Here is a 19,916-nt window from a genome sequence, read left to right as displayed (position 1 = left end):
TTCAGATTCAGGGAAAATTTCTCAACAAGCAGAACCTGATATTGTAACTTTTAAATTTAATTTACAACATCTCCACGCACTACTTAAGGAGGTATTATCTACTCTGGATGATTGTGACAATTTGGTCATTCCAGAGAAATTAGGTAAGATGGACAAGTTCCTAGAGGTTCCGGTGCCCCCCGATGTTTTTCCTATACCCAAGCGGGTGGCGGACATAGTAAATAAGGAGTGGGAAAGGCCCGGCATACCTTTTGTCCTCCCCCTATATTTAAGAAATTATTTCCTATAGTCGACCCCAGAAAGGATTTATAGCATACAGTCCCCAAGGTCGAGGGGGCGGTTTCTACTCTAAACAAACGCACTTCTATTCCTATAGAAGATAGTTGTGCTTTCAAGATCCTATGGATTAAAGGTTAGAGGGTTTGCTTAAAAAGATGTTTGTTCAGCAAGGTTACCTTCTACAACCAATTTCATGCATTGTTCCTGTCACTACAGCTGCGTGTTTCTGGTTCGAAGAACTAGAAAAGTCGCTCAATAAAGAATCTTCGTACGAGGAGGTTTTGGACAGAGTTCAAGCTCTTAAATTGGCTAACTCTTTTATTTTAGATGCCGCTTTGCAATTAGCTAGATTAGCGGCGAATAATTCAGGGTTTGCTATCGTGGCGCGCAGAGCGCTTTTGCTTAACATCCCTTTCAAGGGTGAAACACTGTTTGGCCCTGACTTGAAAGAGATTATTTCAGACATCACTGGGGGAAAGGGCCACGCCCTTCCTCTGGATAGGTCTTTTAAGGCTAAAAATAAGCCAAATTTTCGTCCCTTTCGCAGAAACGGACCAGCCTCAAATTCTACACCCTCTAAGCAAGAGGGTAATACTTCTCAAACCAAGCCAGCCTGGAGGCCGATGCAAGGCTGGAACAAGGGTAAGCAGGCCAAGTCACCTGCCACTGCTACCAAAACAGCATGAAGTGTTGGCCCCCGATCTGGGAAGGATCTGGTGGGGGGCAGACTTTCTCTCTTTGCTCAGGCTGGGGCAAGAGATGTTCAGGATCCTTGGGCGCTAGAAATAGTTTCTCAAGGTTATCTCCTGGAATTCAGGGAACTACCCCCAAGGGGAAGGTTCCACGGGTCTCAATTATCTTCGAACAGGCATTCTTACACTGTGTAGAAGACCTGTTAAGCATGGGAGTGATTCATCCTGTTCCATTAGGAGAACAAGGGATGGGTTTTTACTCCAACCTGTTCATAATTCCCAAAAAAGAGGGAACATTCAGACCTATTTTAGATCTCAAGATTCTAAACAAGTTTCTAAGGGTTTCATCGTTCAAAATGGAAACCATTCGAACGATCCTTCCTACCATCCAGGAAGGTCAATTCATGACCACGGTGGACTTAAAGGATGCGTACCTACGTATTCCTATCCACAAGGAACATTTTCGGTTCCTAAGGTTCGCCTTTCTGGACAAGCATTACCAGTTTGTGGCACTTCCATTCGGATTAGCCACTGCTCCAAGGATTTTCACAAGGGTACTAGGGTCCCTTCTAGCGGTGCTAAGACCAAGGGGCATTGCAGTAGTACCTTACTTGGACGACATCCTGATTCAAGTGTCGTCTCTGTCAAAAGCAAGGGCTCATACGGACATTGTCCTAGCCTTTCTCAGATCTCACAGGTGGAAAGTGAACATAGAAAAAAGTTCTCTGTCCCCGTCAACAAGAGTTCCCTTCTTGGGAACAATAATAGTTTCCTTAGAAATGAAGGTTTTTCTGACAGAGGCCAGAAAATCAAAACTTCTAAGCTCTTGTCAGGTACTTCATTCTGTTCTTCTTCCTTCCATAGCGCAGTGCATGGAAGTAATAGGTTTGATGGTTGCGGCAATGGACATAGTTCCTTTTGCACGAATTCATCTAAGACCATTACACCTGTGCATGCTCAGACAGTGGAATGGGGATTATACAGACTTGTCTCCGACGATACAAATAGATCAAATAACCAGAGATTCACTCCGTTGGTGGCTGACCCTGGACAACCTGTCACAGGGAATGAGCTTCCGCAGACCAGAGTAGGTCATTGTCAGGACCAACGCCAGTCTGGTGGGCTGGGGCGCGGTCTGGGAACCCCTGAAAGCTCAGGGTCTATGGTTTCGGGAAGACTCTCTTCTCCCGATAAACATAATGGAACTGAGAGCGATATTCAATGCTCTCAAGGCTTGGCCTCGACTAGCAAAGGCCAAATTCATAAGGTTTCAATCAGACATCATGACGACTGTTACATATATCAACCATCAGGGGGTAACAAGGAGTTCCCTGGCGATGGAGGAGCATCCGGGGGAGTGGGAACTCCATCTGGAAATCTTTGCCCAAATAACTTAATTATGGGGCATTCCAGACATGGTTCTGATGGCCTCTCGTCAGAACTTCATGGTCCCTTGTCTCGGGTCCAAATCCAGGGATCCCAAGGCGACTCTATTGGATACAATAGTAGCACCTTGGATCTTCAACCTAGCTTATGTATTCCCACCGTTTCCTCTCATTCCCAGGCTGGTAGCCAGGATCAATCTGGAGAGGGCTTCGGTGATCTTGATAGTTCCTGTGTGGCCACGCAGGACTTGGTATGCAGACCTGGTGAATGTGTCATCGGCTCCACCATGGAAGCTACCTTTGAGACAGGACCTTCTTATTCAGGGTCCATTCGAACATCCGAATCTGGTTTTCCTCCAACTGACTGCTTGGAGTTTGAACGCTTGATTTTATCAAAGCGTGGGTTTTCAGATTCTGTAATAGATACTCTTATTCAGGCTAGAAAGCCTGTAACTAGAAAAATTTACCATAATATATGGAAAAAATATATCTGTTGGTGTGAATCTAAAGGATTCCCATGGAACAAGATAAAAATTCCTAAGATTCTTTCCTTTCTACAAGAAGGTTTGGAGAAAGGATTTTCTGCGAGTTCTCTGAAGGGACAGATCTCTGCTTTATCTGTTTTACTTCACAAAAGGCTGGCAGCTGTGCCAGACGTTTAAGCGTTTGTTCAGGCTCTGGTTAGAATCAAGCCTGTTTACAGACCTTTGACTCTTCCCTGGAGTCTTAATCTAGTTCTTTCAGTTCTTCAAGGGGTTCCGTTTGAACCCTTACATTCCGTAGATATTAAGTTATTATCTTGGAAAGTTTTGTTTTAGGTTGCAATTTCTTCCGCTAGAAGAGTTTCTGAGTTATCTGCTCTGCAGTGTTCTCCGCCCTATCTGGTCCATGCAGATAAGGTGGTTTTACGTACTGAGCCTGGTTTTCTTCCGAAGGTTGTTTCCAACAAAAATATTAACCAGGAGATAGTTGTACCTTCTTTGTGTCCGAATCCAGTTTCATAGAAGGAACGTTTGTTACACAATTTGGACGTTGTCCGTGCTCTAAAATTCTATTTAGAGGCTACTGAAGATTTTAGACAAACATCTTCTTTGTTTGTTGTTTATTCTGGTTAAAGGAGAGGTAAAAAAGCAACTTCTACCTCTCTTTCCTTTTGGTTTAAAAGCATCATCAGATTGGCTTTTGAGACTGCCGGACGGCAGCCTCCTGAAAGTATCACAGCTCACTCCACTAGGGCTGTGGCTTCCACATGGGCCTTCAAGAATGAGGTTCCTGTTGACCAAATTTTTTAAATTATATACTTTTGCTTCTTCGGAGGCTATTTTTGGGAGAAAGGTTTTGCAAGCCGTGGTGCCTTCCGTTTGGGTGACCTGATTTGCTCCCTCCCTTCATCCGTGTCCTAAAGCTTTGGTATTGGTTCCCACAAGTAAGGATGACGCCGTGGACCGGACACACCTATGTTGGAGAAAACAGAATTTATGCTTACCTGATAAATTACTTTCTCCAACGGTGTGTCCGGTCCACGGCCCGCCCTGGTTTATTAATCAGGTCTGATGAATTATTTTCTCTAACTACAGTCACCACGTTACCATATGGTTTCTCCTATATATATTTCCTCCTGTCCGTCGGTCGAATGACTGGGGTAGGCGGAGCCTAGGAGGGACTATATGGCCAGCTTTGCTGGGCTCTTTGCCATTTCCTGTTGGGGAGGAGAATATCCCACAAGCAAGGATGACGCCGTGGACCGGACACACCGTTGGAGAAAGTAATTTATCAGGTAAGCATAAATTCTGTTTTTCTTCAAGCAAGAGTTTGTTATTTTAAATGGTACCGGTGTGTACGATTTACTCTCAAGCAGAAAACAGATGAAGATTTCTGCCTGGAGGATGATGATCTTAGCATTTGTAACTAAGATCCACTGCTGTTCCCACAGAGGCTGAGGAGTACAGGAAACTTCACTTAAGGAACGGTTTGCAGGCTATGCTGCATTGAGGTATGTTCAGTCATTTTTTTCTAGAAAGACTGTGATATTTCAAGAAAAGGGCTGACATTATCCCCATGAGGGGAAGGGGAAGCTGTAATCAAAGACTTATGGTAGTATTACAAGCTTGCATAAGGGCTAAGTTACTTTGCTGGTTGACACTTATATAATAGAGCAAACGTTTTTTTTGAGAAATGTGGTAAAACGTTTTTGGGACTTTTTATTTAGAGGGTTCATTTGGCTTATTTTGAGGTCTACATCCCACATGGCTGTTTGAAACACTTGAGGTGTTACTTTAAGGCCCAACAGACATCGAGTAAGAGGTGGGTGGGGCTTAATTTTGCGCCTTAGATGCGCAGTTGTTTTTCATTCTGGACAGCAAGCTGCAACACAGGAGGGTCCTGACTCGATTTTGGGGCCAAAACGAAGCTTTATTACCTCAAATTCAACCCCTAAGGGCAGGTAGGTGCCACAGCAGAGCTGTGGCAAGGTGCTGACTGTGTATTTTCCGTTTTCTTTACTCTTGTCAATCCGGTTTTGATATTAAGGGGTTAATTTAGTTTTTTACTAGTGGTGCAACCTTACTAAGGTTTACTACATATACTGTAAAAAATTTGAAGGATTTGTTGCATTTTTAAGCAGTTTAGCAGAACGTGTACATGTTTTTTTCTCTTAAAGGCACAGTACCGTTTTTTTGAAATTGTTGTTTTACATTGAATAAAGTGTTTTCCAAGCTTGCTTGTCTCATTACTAGCCTGTTAAACATGTCTGACATCAAGGAAACTCCTTGTTCAATATGTTTAGAAGCCATTGTGGAACCCCCTCTTAGAATGTGTCCCACTTGTACTGATATGTCTATAAATTTTAAAGAGCATATTGTAGCACTTAAAAATGTAGTGCTAGAAGATTCTCAGACAGAAAGAAATGAGGTTATGCCATCTAGTTCTCCCCAAGTGTCACAACCAGTAATGCCCGCATAAGCGACGCCAAGTACCTCTAGTGCGTCTACTTCAGTTACCTTACAAGACATGGCAGCAGTTATGAATTCTACCCTCACAGAGGTTTTATCTAAACTGCCTGGGTTGCAAGGAAAGTGTGATAGCTCTGGGTTAAGAACAAATGCTAAGCTTTCTGACGCTTTAGTAGCCGTATCCGATATTCCCTCACAATGTTCTGAGGTAGGGATGAGGGATTTGCTGTCTGAAGGAGAGATTTCTGATTCAGGAAAGACGCTCCCTCAGACAGACTCTGATATGACGGCCTTTAAATTCAAGCTAGAACACCTCCGCTTGTTGCTCAGGGAGGTATTGGCGACTCTGGATGATTGTGACCCTATTGTGGTTCCAGAGAAATTGTGTAAAATGGACAAATACTTAGAGGCTCCTGTTTACACTGATGTTTTTCCGGTCCCGAAAAAGGATTGCGGATATTGTTTCTAAGGAGTGGGATAGAGCAGGTATACCGTTCGCTCCCCCTCCTACTTTTAAGAAAATGTTTCCTATATCTGACACCATGCGGGACTCGTGGCAGACGGTCCCTAAGGTGGAGGGAGCTATTTCTACACTAGCTAAGCGTACAACTATACCTATTGAAGACAGTTGTGCTTTCAAAGATCCTATGGATAAAAAATTAGAGGGTCTCCTAAAGAAAATTTTTGTTCATCAAGGTTTTCTTCTCCAACCTATTGCATGCATTGTTCCTGTAACTACTGCAGCTGCTTTTTGGTTCGAGGCCCAGGGGAGACCCCATTAGATGATATTCTGGATAGAATTAAGGCTTTTTAGCTGGCTAATTCTTTCATTACAGATACCGCTTTTCAACTGGCTAAATTAGCGGCAAAAATTAAGGTTTTGCCATTTTAGCGCGTTATGGCTTAAGTCCTGGTCAGCTGATGTGTCATCAAAATCAAAGCTTTTGACCATCCCTTTCAAAGGAAAAGACCCTATTCAGGCCTGAACTGAAGGAAATTATTTCAGACATCACTGGTGGGAAGGGCCATACCCTCCCTCAGGATAAAACAAAATAAAGACCAAACAAAATAATTTTCGTTCCTTTCGAAACTTCAAGAGTGGTCCCGCTTCAGATTCCCCTGCTGCAAAGCAAGAGGGGAATTTTGCTCAATCCAAGTCAGTCTGGAGACCTAACCAGGCTTGGAACAAGGGTAAACAGGCCAAGAAGCCTGCAGCTGCCTCCAAGACAGCATAAAGGGGTAGCCCCCGATCCGGGACCAGATCTAGTAGGGGACAGACTCTCTCTCTTCGCTCAGGCTTGGGCAAGAGTTGTTCACGATTCCTGGGCTTTAGAAATTGTTTCCCAGGGATATCTTCTGGACTTCAGATTCCCCCCCCAAGGGGGAGATTTCACATTTCTCAATTGTCTGCAAACCAGACAAAAAGAGAGGCGTTCTTACGCTGTGTAGAAGACCTACATACCATGGGAGTGATTCACCCAGTTCCAAGAGCGGAACAGGGGCAAGGGTTTTACTCCAACCTGTTTGTGGTTCCCAAAAAAGAAGGAACTTTCAGACCAATCTTTGATCTCAAGAACCTAAACAAATTCCTCAGAGTCCCATCTTTCAAGATGGAGACTATTCGGACTATTCTGCCACTGATCCAGGAGGGTCAATATATGACCACCGTGGACTTAAAGGATGCGTATCTGCACATCCCTATCCACAGAGATCATCACCAATTTCTCAGGTTCGCCTTTCTGGATAGACATTACCAGTTTGTGGCCCTTCCCTTTGGGTTGGCCACGGCTCCCAGAATTTTCACAAAGGTGCTAGGGTCCCTTCTAGCGGTTCTTAGACTGCGGGGTATAGCAGTGGTGCCTTATCTAGACAACATCTTAATTCAAGCGTCAACTTTCCAACTAGCCAAGTCTCACACGGACATCGTGTTGGCTTTTCTGAGATCTCATGGGTGGAAGGTGAACATAAAAAAAGAGTTCTCTCTTCCCTCTCACAAGAGTTTCCTTCCTAGGAGCTCTGATAGACTCGGTAGAAATGAAAATATTTCTGACGGAGGTCAGGAAATTAAAACTCGTAAACACCTGCCGAGCTCTTCATTCCATTCCTCGGCCATCAGTGGCTCAGTGTATGGAGGTAATTGGACTAATGGTAGCGGCAATGGACATAGTTCCGTTTGCTCGCTTACACCTCAGACCACTGCAACTATGCATGCTTGAACAGTGGAATGGGGATTATGCAGATTTATCTCCTCAGATAGATCTGGATCAGGAGACCAGAGATTCTCTTCTCTGGTGGTTATCACAGGTTCACCTGTCTCAGGTAATGTGTTTCCGCAGACCAGAGTGGGTCATAGTTACGACAGATGCCAGCCTGCTGGGCTGGGGTGCAGTCTGGAACTCCCTGAAAGCTCAGGGGTTATGGTCTCAGGAGGAGACTCTCCTCCCGATAAACATTCTGGAACTGAGAGCGATATTCAATGTGCTTCAGGCGTGGCCTCAACTGGCTGTGGCCAAATTCATCAGATTTCAGTCGGACAACATCACGACTGTAGCTTATATCAATCATCAAGGGGGAACAAGGAGTCCTCTAGCAATGATAGAGGTTTCCAAAATAATCCGATGGGCAGAGACTCACTCTTGCCATCTTTCAGCGATCCATATCCCAGGGGTAGAGAACTGGGAGGCGGATTTCCTAAGTCGTCAGACTTTTCATCCGGGGAAGTGGGTGCTCCATCCGGAGGTGTTTGCCCAACTGATTCGGCTATGGGGCACACCAGAATTGGATCTGATGGCATCTCGTCAGAACGACAAGCTTCCTTGTTACGGGTCCAGGTCATGGGATCCCCAGGCAGTGCTGATAGGTGCTCTAGCAGTGCCCGGGTCCTTCAACCTGGCCTATGTGTTTCCACCATTCCCTCTCCTTCCTCGTCTGATTGCCAGAATCAAGCAGGAGAGAGCTTCAGTGATTTTGATAGCACCTGCGTGACCACGCAGGACTTGGTATGCAGACCTGGTGGACATGTCATCCGTCCCACCATGGACTCTGCCGCTGAGGCAGGACCTTCTGATTCAAGGTCCATTCAAGCATCCAAACCTACTTTCTCTGCATCTGACTGCTTGGAGATTGAACACTTGATTTTAGCAAAGTGTGGTTTCTCTGAATCGGTCATTGATACCTTGATTACCAGAAATTGATACCCGTCACCAGAAAAATCTATCATAAGATATGGCGTAAATATCTTTACTGGTGTGATTCCAAGGGTTACTCATGGAGTAAGATCAGGATTCCTAGGCTATTATCTTTTCTCCAAGAAGGAGTTCCTTAAAGGGACAAATATCTGCTTTGTCTATCCTTTTACACAAGCGCCTGGCGGATGTTCCAGACGTTCAGGCGTTTTTTAGACTTTAGTTAGAATCAAGCCTGTGTTTAAACCTGTTACTCCACCATGGAGTTTAAATTTGGTTCTTAAAGTTCTTCAAGGGGTTCCGTTTGAACCTATGCATTCCATAGATATTAAGCTCTTATCTTGGAAAGTTCTGTTTTTAGTAGCTATCTCTTCGGCTCGAAGAGTTTGAGTTATCTGCTTTACAGTGTGACTCACCTTATCTTGTTTTCCATGCGGATAAGGTGGTTTTGCGTACCAAACCTGGATTTCTTCCTAAGGTTGTTTCTAATAGGAATATCAATCAGGAAATTGTTGTTCCTTCTCTGTGTCCTAATCCTTCTTCCAAGAAGGAACGTTTGTTGCACAACCTAGATGTGGTTCGTGCTTTAAAGTTCTACTTACAAGCAACTAAAGATTTCCGTCGAACATCTTCATTGTTTGTTGTCTATTCTGGAAAGCGGAGAGGTCAAAAGGCTATGGCAACCTCTCTTTCTTTTTGGCTGAAAAGCATCATCCATTTGGCTTATGAGACTGCTGTCCAGCAGCCTCCTGAAAGGATTACTGCTCACTCTACTAGAGCGGTGGCTTCCACATGGGCTTTTAAAAATGAGGCTTCTGTTGAACAGATTTGTAAGGCGGCGACTTGGTCTTCGCTTCATACTTTTTCCAAATTTTCCAAATTTGATACTTTTGTTTCTTCGGAGGCTATTTTTGGGAGAAAGGTTCTACAAGCAGTGGTGCCTTCCATTTAGGTACCTGTCTTGTCCCTCCCTTCATCCGTGTCCTAAAGCTTTGGTATTGGTATCCCACAAGTATTGGATGAATCCGTGGACTCGATACATCTTTCAAGAGAAAACAAAATTTATGCTTACCTGATAAATTTGGGGATTGTGTGGTTTTCCGTTTTAATTCCAGTTTTCTAATCATCGGATCAAAGTCAAAGTTTCCTCAAGCGGATTTGGTAGATGCTTTTTTTTTTTTCTCTGTATGTCCTTTTTCATCGAGTCTTAACTCGAATCACACAGGAGAATTTCGGAGATCCTCTGGCTTCAGCGTAGCCAAGTCGGTTTTTGGTATGCAGTTCTGGTGTGTCTTCTGCTCCTTCATGGGGTTCCCTAAGAGAATGGACCTTCTGATGCAGGGTCTTTTCTTCTATCAACATCTAGTTTTTTGGAAGCCGACTGCATAAAACTTGTATGATTGTTTGTCTTGGATAGCATTCCCTGAGACAGTTATTGATATCTTGGTTCAGGCTTGACTTCCTTGCTACCTGGTGTACTTACCACAAAGTGTGGAGAACTTATCTGTATTGGTGTATGGTTCAGGAGTTCACCTGACTCGGGATGAGGAGCCTTAAAGGCACAGTCTAGGCCAAAATAAACTTTCAGGATTCAGATAGAGCATGTAATTTTAAACACTTTTCCAATTTACTTTTATCACAAATTTTGCTTTGTTCTTTTGGTATTCTTAGTTGAAAGTTTAATCTAGGAGGTTCATATGCTAATTTCTTAGACCTTGAAGGCCACCTCTTTTCAGAATGCATTTGAACAGTTTTTCACCACTAGAGGGTGTTAGTTCACGTATTTCATATAGATAACACTGTGCTCGTGCACGTGAAGTTATCTGGGAGCAGGCAGTGATTGGCTAAACTGCAAGTCTGTCAAAAGAACTGAAATAAAAGGGCAGTTTGCAGATGCTTAAATACAAGATAATCACAGAGGTTAAAAGTATATTATTAGAACTGTGTTGGTTATGCAAAACTGGGGAATGGGTAATAAAGGGATTATCTATCTTTTAAAACAATAATAATTCTGGTGTAGACTGTCCCTTTAATATCCTTAATGTTCTCAGGTTGGTTTGGAGAAGGATCTGTATGCTAGTTCTCTGAAGGGTCAGATCTCTGCCCCTTTTTTCTGCTTAAGCTAGGGCTAGAATGAATCTGTTTTTTCAATCCTGTTGCTCATCCATGGAGTCTACACTCTCTTTCTAGAGTTGTTCATCAGGCTAGCGCTTGAGTCAGTGCATTTTTATGAGATTCATCTTCGAAAATGTTGTTTTGTTATATATCTTTTCTGCTCATAGAGCTTCTGAGCTTGTGGGCCGTTTTCAAGGGGATCTTCTCTATTTGATATTTCTTGCAATTAAGGTTGTAATATGAACAAGGATGAACTCCTTGCAATTTAATCAGGAATTGGTTGTTCCGTCTCTGTGTTACAATTATTCTTCTAAGGAGAGATTGTTACCTAATTTGGACTTGTTTAGAGCCTTTTAGTTCTACCTGTATTTGACAAAGAAAGAAAAGAGTATAGTTAGTGTTAAAAAATTACTTCCATTAGGATAGTAGTCACAGCCAACCTCAGCCTCTCCTTTTTAGCTGTGTTTAGATGTATGGTATGAAAATGGTGGCGCTGGCAACTCCCAGGGTAAGATGAATAGCTTTCTAAGTGTTCACCTCGCTGCTTGCAGAAAAAAGCTAAAAATAAGTCTTTATTGAAGAAATACGGCTTCAAACTTCTGTTCCATTAAAAAAAAGAGTTTTACTGACAAATTGTTCATCCATAAAATTGCTCTACGTTTCAACAGGTATCACTGTCTTTTTCAAGAGCATAAAAAATACAGAGCTTTAGCTTGTTACATACATTCTCGTTTATATAGTGAAATCCTTCCCACCAATTACTCACTAAGTGGAAATACCTTTGAGTATGAGGTTTACAGGATGGATTGTTGCCTTAACCCTTATAGTCATGGTAAATGTTTAGTATTTCAATATTTAAATATTAATAATTGAGTAATTATAACTTATTTTGCATATATATTTATTTAAAAACATTAATCCTAAATGTAATAAATTAATAGTTTACTTTCACAGCGTTACCTTTCCTTGCTCCTCCCCTGCCATTACTTTTGTGTACAATCTTCATCCCTGCGATAGAGTATAACCACCTCTCCCCTCGTCACTGCATTTTCATGTCAATCTTCTTGCCTTGCTCTGCGCATGCGTTACATTTATGTATGCAATACATTGTGTCCAATCATTTGCAAATAAGCGTTAACAGTCATCTGCACCTTCAGAAAGGGAAAAAAAAACTTTCCTGATACAATATTTCAACAGATGTTAGCCTCAGTAAAATGTTGCCAATCGCCGTAAATAAATGGTGAGCATGCACACAATTCTAATCTAGAGCACTCACAGACACCGATAGAATAGTTAGGGCATGTGCATATCTGTTGAAGGGCGTGTTAGCTAAGAGTAGTGTCGCCGACTGGCCTGAGCTGTCAGTGGATGTTAAAAAAACGTGACCGGAGAATTTTAATGGCAGCCATGGTACGAGAGGAGGATATAAATAATAAAATCAGAGTTTAAACAATAAATATTTTAATAAATATAGCGATTTTAGAAAATTCATGAATTAAAGTCACATTATTTTTTTATTTGTTAAAATAACGATCGTTCAAGGTTGTAATAGTTTACCATCTCTTTAAAGGGACAGTTCACCCAAAGAAAAGTCTCCCATTTAAATTGTTCCCAATGAACCATTTTACCTGCTGGAGTGTATTAAATTGTTTACAACATGTTTATATTAATATACTTTTTACCTCATCGATTACCTTGTATCTAAGCCTTTGTCCTCTTCTTTCAGTTCTTTTGACAGACTTGCATTTTAGCCAATCGGTGCTAACTCATAAATAACTCCATGGGAGTGAGCACAATGTTATCTATGTGCACACATACACTAGTGCTGTCTGGCTGTGATAAGAGGGAGGCAGTCTTCAAGGGCTAAGAAATTAGCATATAAGCCTACCTAGGTTTAGCTTTCAACAAATAATACCAAGAGAAGAAAGCAAATTTGATTATAGACTAACATATGTCCTTTGAAGGACAGTACCTCCTTTAATGATCCCATGGACAGAAAATTGGAAGGTTTTCACAGAAAGTCCTTCCAGTTAGCAGGTTTTATGTTTAAACTGGTGGCCAGCGTACCTTGTGTAGCGGCAGCATCTTTACATCAGTCTGGGGTGGCAACCTTTATGAACTAATTTCTAATGAAGCATCCCTGGCGGAGATCTAGAATTGCTTGAATCATTTAAGGAATACAAACAGCTTGATTTGCAATGCAGTAATTGAAATCATACAAATTAATACTAAGAGTACTATGATGGCTGTTTTAGCAAGGCATTCCCTATGGCTAAAGTCTTGGTCAGCAGACTGTCTCTAAGACTAGACTGATATTCCTTCCTTTTTCAAGGAAAAATTATATTTGGCCCAGGACTAGATGCAACAGTTACTGAAGGTAAATGACCCTTCATACTTTAAGGCAAACAATCCAAGGGAAAACATATAGGCCTTTGGACGTTTTTGTTCCTTTCTACAGTAAAAATATCAGAGAACATTATCTTCTACCGAGCATTCAGATTCTTCCGAAACCTCTTGGAAGTCTAGTGCTCCTTGGTCTAAAAGCAAACAGACGAATAAGCCATTCCCCACATCCAAATGTGCATGGAGGTGCAGCCCCTGGTCTAGACCAGAATCTGGTAGGGGGCAGATTGAATCTTTTTTTCGATGCTTGGAAAAGATCTGTTCAAGATTCTTGGTTATTGGATATAATTTCTCAAGGGGATTGGATAGGATTTGGTTGAAAGCCACCGATAGGAAGATTCCTCTTGTCTCCAGTTCATCAAGATCGAATATAGTCTTAAGCTTTCCAGGCTTGTGTTCCAGTTCTAGAATCCATGTAATTCATTGTTCCATTTCTTCACTACTTTCTAAAAGTTCCCACCTTCTTTTAATGTAAGACGGTCAATTTATGTGTAGGGTATACTTAAAGTATATCTATATACATATATCCTAATTCTAGGGATCATGTTGGATTTTTTCAGATTTACCTTCCTCAACAGGCCCTATCAATGTGTGGCACTTCCATACAGTCTATCCACTGCACCCAGAGTGTTTACCAAAGTGCTTAGAACTCTTTTATCAGTGGTAAGAGCTCAGCGAATATCTGTAGCTCCCTATCTAGATTACATTTTTGTCCAGGCTCCTTCTCTTCAAATGGTAGTGACTCACACTCAAATCTAATAAAGCGTTCCTTAATTCCTGAAACTAGTGTTTCCTTTCTGGGGTCCATCATCGACTATCCTTAATGGAGCAATCTAAACTCAAACTTCAGAGAGCCTGCCCTATCCTTCAGTTTAATCCACTTCCTTCTGTGGTGTAGTGCATTGTAGTGGTGAATCTAAATGTAGCAGCTTTAGAAGCAGTACCCTTTGCCAGGTTTAATCTAGGACCTTTTCAGCTTGCAATGCTCCAACAATGGAATAGAAACTATGAGTTTCTGTCTCAAAAGATCTTTCTAGATCCCAAGATCAGGCAGTTTTTAACTTAGTGCAAGACTCACCATTCCCTAATTCAGAGAACATCCTTTCTTTGTCTTAGACTGTTATTACCACAGATGCCAACCTGGGGTTAGGGAGGATTCTTGGCTGAGGCAACTCTGAAGAGGCCTCAAGATGGCACAGGATGTTTATAGGTAACCTCGCCTACCAAGGAGACCAAAATCCCTACGCTCTCAAGGACAAGGTGTCCTTGAGAGCATGGGGATTTTGGTCTCTTTGGTAGGTGAGGTTGCCTATAAACATCCTGTGCCATCTTGAGGCCTCTTCAGAGTTGGCTTAAATGTACTGCCTTGTTCTTTATGGAACACTTTGTGAAGGTTTGGGCTCAAATAAGACTGCATACTTTTTTGGTAATGGAACAGACAGATTTCACTTTTGTCTTTGTGAGTTGCGCAGCTTCTAATAGCTTTGCATGCTTTTTCTTATAGCAGGGGAGGTCCCTTCTTGCGCACCACATAATCGGGTGCGGCTCATTAAGTTTTCCTTGCGATCTTACTGCTGGAACTCTGGCAATCCTGTGGTGAGCGTCCTATAACTGCCTGAGTCTAGGAGGTGGTGAGTGCCCCAGAGGAATTGTTGTTTAAATCTTTTCCTTACTGTGGTATTGCATCTTAAGCAATGGAGGACTCTGATAATATGTTAGAAGTTTCTGCACCTTCTATTATAAATAATAATACCTGTTTATATTGTGAGGAGGCGGTGGTTTGTCTACCTGCTCAATTTTGTTCCAATTGCCTGAGTACCGTTCTAAAGTCTAAAAAGGGGGCTAAATCTGCTAACCCCCTAGCATAATTAGTCCCTCTGAGCCGTCATCCTGTCAGGATTCTGTAGTCCGGGAGATGTCTACCCTATCCCTGCAACCCGCTTCACATGCAGTTCCCGCAGCACGCCTAATACTCTGGAGGGGGATTTTTACATTTTTCTTTTTTAACAATTAATATCTGCTGTATAACCGCAATATGGAGTCTGCCGCATATATTATCAGGGAGATAAGCTGCCTCCTAGAAGGCTACCAAGCTACGGAAAGGTGCTAAAGTTGTCGTTTCAGCCTGATAATGCAGATACTGTAGAGCAAGGTCTCCAGAACGATGCCTTTCTATATAAGTGGTGACGCTTTGGGGCCCCAGCGCTTACTACTCACCTCTCACGACTCTCTGAGGGACGCAGAAAATGATCTGGCAGTGCCTATAATTCCCAGTGGTAGGAATAATGTGGGAACTCCACAAAGAGCAAGGCGGAGAGCCTTACGGTAACGCTTACTACCTTTGGGCCCCATTCATGAGGCAAACTACACTGCCCAAGTGTGGCACTTGATCGCTCGGAAGCATATGGCCAAGGGACATCCTAGACTAGCGAACAGGGTATTTCCTCAGAGACTATGTCTGGACTATTTTGTAAAGTTGATGGGAGAACCCATCAACCTAGTAATTTAAGATATTATACTTTACACTGATACAGATAAAAGCAATGCTAATGTGGGGACCCTAATCTCTTTGTTTAACAAATTCTTATAATTTTAATCCCTCTGATGCTTTGTTAGAAGACGCACTATCTGAGGCTGAGATGGTGCTGCCTGGAAAAAAATTCTCTTTCAGTATCAGAAGGTCTAAAATATATACCCTCTATATTATAACTTATTGACAATAATAGTATTTTTCTCTGTTCACATGTAAATGTCCAGAGCATTTTCATAAATCCTATAAAATCTTGCCTTAAAGTCATTGACACTGAGGTCCACCTAGTCACTCTCTTGGTGTAGTGTATGCCCCATAAGCACAACAATTTAATATCTCCTCCAGGACTTATTGACAGGTTCTCACTCCTGTAGCATCCTCATCTGGATTTAGCTATAACGTATTCCTCTATGTAATATATTGCAGACCCATAACTCATACATATTCCTACCAGGAAGCAGGTACTACTTCTAGCTTACTTTATTGTCATCAAGAGTCCGAAAGTGGCTCTCAGACCTGTGGTAAGTCCTCCACTATTTTAAGTTGGGGGGGTTACGCTGTACTCTAGCTCCAAGAGTGACCTTTTCTTCATAGGAGGCCCATTAACTCGTGCTCTACTCCTCCCAAACAGTTATATTTAGGTTATCAGAAGTCCAAGAGTGGCTTCAATTTTTTATGGGAAATATTCACTTAAATCTATAAAAGAGGTTTAGTAATTGTACATGCTTACCAAAAGCAAATGAATATATTGGATATAGTTGTTGCCATGGGTATTAAGCCCATTTGTTATATTAAGGCATTTAGGATGTATGGGATTTGACATACTGTTATTCTGACCAATATGTTTCTTATATGTCTGACAAACATGTAACCGGGTATTTTTCTTTTATTTGAAACCTCAATGAAATTTTTTTAAAAAGCATACATACGTGGATTAAATATAAAATAGTTGTCTAAATAATCCTGTTTTCACAAATATAAACCTATTAATTATGTTAACAGGAACTGAAATTACTTACTGGTTGTTTTTTTTTTAACTGAACTCTTTTTCTTTTTTTATAGGTGTTGGTGAAAATTTAACTGATCCATCAGTCATAAAGTCTGGAGAAAAAAGGTAGGTTAAGATTAAATTTATATTATCAGAGACTGTTCACATTCATTCATTTTATTTTAAAATTTCCTTTAATTTTCCGGCCTCCCGTATCATGTGACAACCATCAACCAATCACAGCCTCCTATATGTATACACTGATCACTTGCTCATGGTCAGTAGTAGCTGGTACCTCAGGGAGTATGCATATAAATATATGTAACACAATTTGATAATGGAAATAAATTGCATGTTCTATCTCAATCATGAAACTTTAATTTTTACTTTAGTGCTCCTTTAAATGCCTTAGCACCAGCATTTGGTGATAGAGGCAGGTCTGTAATGTCAGAGACAGGAATGATACGTCCCCTGTCCCTCCTCCTAAACTATTAGAGTTTGCTGTCTAAACACTACATCTCTAGCTTAAACGGATATGAAACTCAAAAATGTGCTTTTGTGATTCAGACAGAGCATATACCTTTAAGTACATTTTCACTCCTTTAACTATGGCTTTTTAAATCCACTGAAGCGGGATTTTTTTTTAATTAGTTCTACTAGTGAAAATGCATATCAAAGTCTTTTGCACGGGGGGTTGTTTGAGTTTCTACAGACCTAAAGTTAATCACAATCTTACATGAAACATCAAATTCATTCTACTTTCATAGTTTAAAGTGGACATCTACATTTTAATCCCTCGCACATGAGAACATCTCTTGGTTCTTTATAGGGGAATATAGTGAATATATAGTTCAGAATAGTGAATAGTGAAGACCCCCCCACCCCCAGTTAGGTTTGTCCAACTCTACTAATCCTATGTTATAATCAGTCATTCATCAAACTAGGAAACCAGGGAATACTTTTTGAAATGGGATTGTGGGGTAGAAAGGGAGAGACAGAAGCCCCTCTAGTGATGAGTTTTAAATTAAAGATGCAGATTTTATTGCAGTAGTTACCAGCGCAACAAATGTTGTGGGAGAAAAAAAGGTTTAAAATGCGGATACTGGTGTGAAAGAAGTTTAAAACAATGGAGAATGCCACCTATTGTTTATAATAATACACTAGAATTCTAGTTGTGGTGTAACACAAAAGATACCAGAAGTAATGGAGAAAATTACATAGTTGCACAGAATGGAACATTATAGGCAATTCTCACACCATTATGGTCTAATCACAAGAATGATAGCTGTTCTTCCACATTGGGTTGATTTATTTAGAACCCTAAAGAAGAATTATCTATGCAGGAAATCCACTCTATTTCCTTTTTTGTTCTTTATTCTGGTGCCATGATGTGAGAAGACGTTTCAAAGCCTCTGTGCCTGTTTGGATTAGCTCTTTTATCAGTATAGAAAGGAGCTTCACTTTTCAAGTATAAAAATGATGCCACCATAGCTGTGACTTTATTTTAGGTTGGAAATAGTGAAACTTTAACTAAACAGTTTTCGAAGACAGGCATATAATCTTTCTAGCATGTGTTATGCTTTTGATGTATAAGATTCTTCACAGGCAGCATTTCAAAGGAAAGTTAGCAGACACCTCTTCCTCAGACTTAGGCTAGGGTTTCTTCTTCTCAGACATGCTTAAAGGGACAGTAAAGTTAAGATTGATTACATTGTAAACAACTTTCCAATTTACAATCATCATCTAATTTGCTTTGTTCTTATTGTTGGAAGGCATACCTAGATAGACTCAGGAGCACTACTGGGAGCTAGCTGCTAATTGGTGACTGCACATATATGTCTGTCATTGGCTCGCTTGATGTTAAGCTAGCCCAGTAGTGCATTGCTGCTGCTTCAACATAGGAAACCAAGAGAATTAATTTAATAATAAAAGTAAGTTGGAATTTTTTTTAAATGGTATGCTTTGTTTCAATCATTAAAGAAAGAATGTGGGTTTCCTGTCTCTTTAATATGGTTCTGCATTGTTGCTGGCAATTAACTTTTTCAAGCATATGAGCAAAAATGTTTTATGCTAAAAAATAATCGAAAAGCTGAGTAGGCATCTGCAGAGTGAAGGTTTTCAGGTAGTTGAGGCAAGGTCAATTATTATTGTCTCTTGTTATAGATAGGGCCCCAACTCACACTCTGGAACATCCGTTTCGATCTCTCATTTTTTATGAAGAGATGATTGGCCATCAGGCCATTATCATCTTTCCACAAATACAATTCTGAAAAAAGATCTAAATATAACAGCCATAAGCACATCACAGGGATATTTTTCTTTTCACTGAGCTGTCTACATTTTTACGGTAATAATACTGTGCCTTAAACAGCTGTAGTTCAGTTAGTCTCTTGTTGCAGATATATTTAGGTATTTTAATATTGATTACGTCATGTTTTGAAGCCTAATTACACAGATTGTAGTTATTTGGTAATTTAGCAGAATGGTGAAACACAGGTTGCTTAAAGTGATGGTAAATCCAAGCTTTTAACCAATGCTAGGATTTACAATCACTAAAAATAAACTCTAGTTTCTGTCATCAATTACTAAAAAACGGGGCTAAACTCACCCTTTCTGTGCTGAAGTATATCACTAAAACCAGCGCTTTTCTTCAGTGAGGTGACGTCTCCACCTCTAAACCCATAGCCGTGCGTGTCAACTGTCATCCTAGCACGGCTAGAGGTGGAAACGTCACCTCATTGGTAAAGAGCACTGTGCCGTGGGCGGCCGGATTTTAGCGATATACTTCAGCATAGAAAGGGTGAGTTTAGCACCCATGTTTTAGTAATTGATGACAGAAACTAGAGTTTATTTTTAGTGATGGTAAATCCTAGCATTTGTTAAACATTTAGATTTACCATCACTTTCAACAGATTTTAGTCTGGGCATACAGGGTTCAAACGTTTGTCTGTTTAATGGATGGATTAACAGTTTGATTATTGAGGAGAGCTTGATTTATCAACTGCATAAAAGGCTCATATAGCCTCACCCCCACCAAATATATATATTTATATTTATTTATTTTTAATTTATTTTGTTAACATTAATACTCCATTTGTTTTCATGCAGGTCTTCAGAAATGATATTTGGTCCAGCAAACCTTGGAGATGATGCTATTAAAAATTTTCGTACTAAGCATCACTGTAATTCTTGCTGTCGAAAACTTAAACTTCCAGGTAAAAAAAAGTCTTCATTAATGTAATAATTCTGTAATTAAGTTAAAATGTTTATTGCTCGCGGTAACTAATATTTTCCTATTTATAAGAAAAGTTACATTTTATAATGCTCACAACTTCAAAATTAGGAGAATAAATTAGCAGATTAAGCATGCTTTCAATGTAACATTAAT

General features: G+C 40.8%; 1 protein-coding gene across 1 annotated transcript in view; it reads left to right on the top strand.

Annotated features, from left to right (window-relative positions):
- TRPM7 (transient receptor potential cation channel subfamily M member 7) overlaps positions 1-19,916 on the top strand; it is a 626,812-nt gene that overhangs the window by 601,555 nt on the left and 5,341 nt on the right. Inside the window, exons 37-38 of the mRNA XM_053717440.1 lie at positions 16,603-16,654; positions 19,637-19,743. Of these exons, the coding sequence (XP_053573415.1) occupies positions 16,603-16,654; positions 19,637-19,743 (159 nt within the window). The remainder of the gene's footprint in view (positions 1-16,602; positions 16,655-19,636; positions 19,744-19,916) is intronic.

Source organism: Bombina bombina, chromosome 6, assembly GCF_027579735.1.
Source record: "Bombina bombina isolate aBomBom1 chromosome 6, aBomBom1.pri, whole genome shotgun sequence".
Lineage (NCBI taxonomy): Eukaryota > Metazoa > Chordata > Amphibia > Anura > Bombinatoridae > Bombina > Bombina bombina.
The sequence above is the reverse complement of the archived record's forward strand: the minus strand, read 5'-3'. Positions and strand labels throughout refer to the sequence as shown.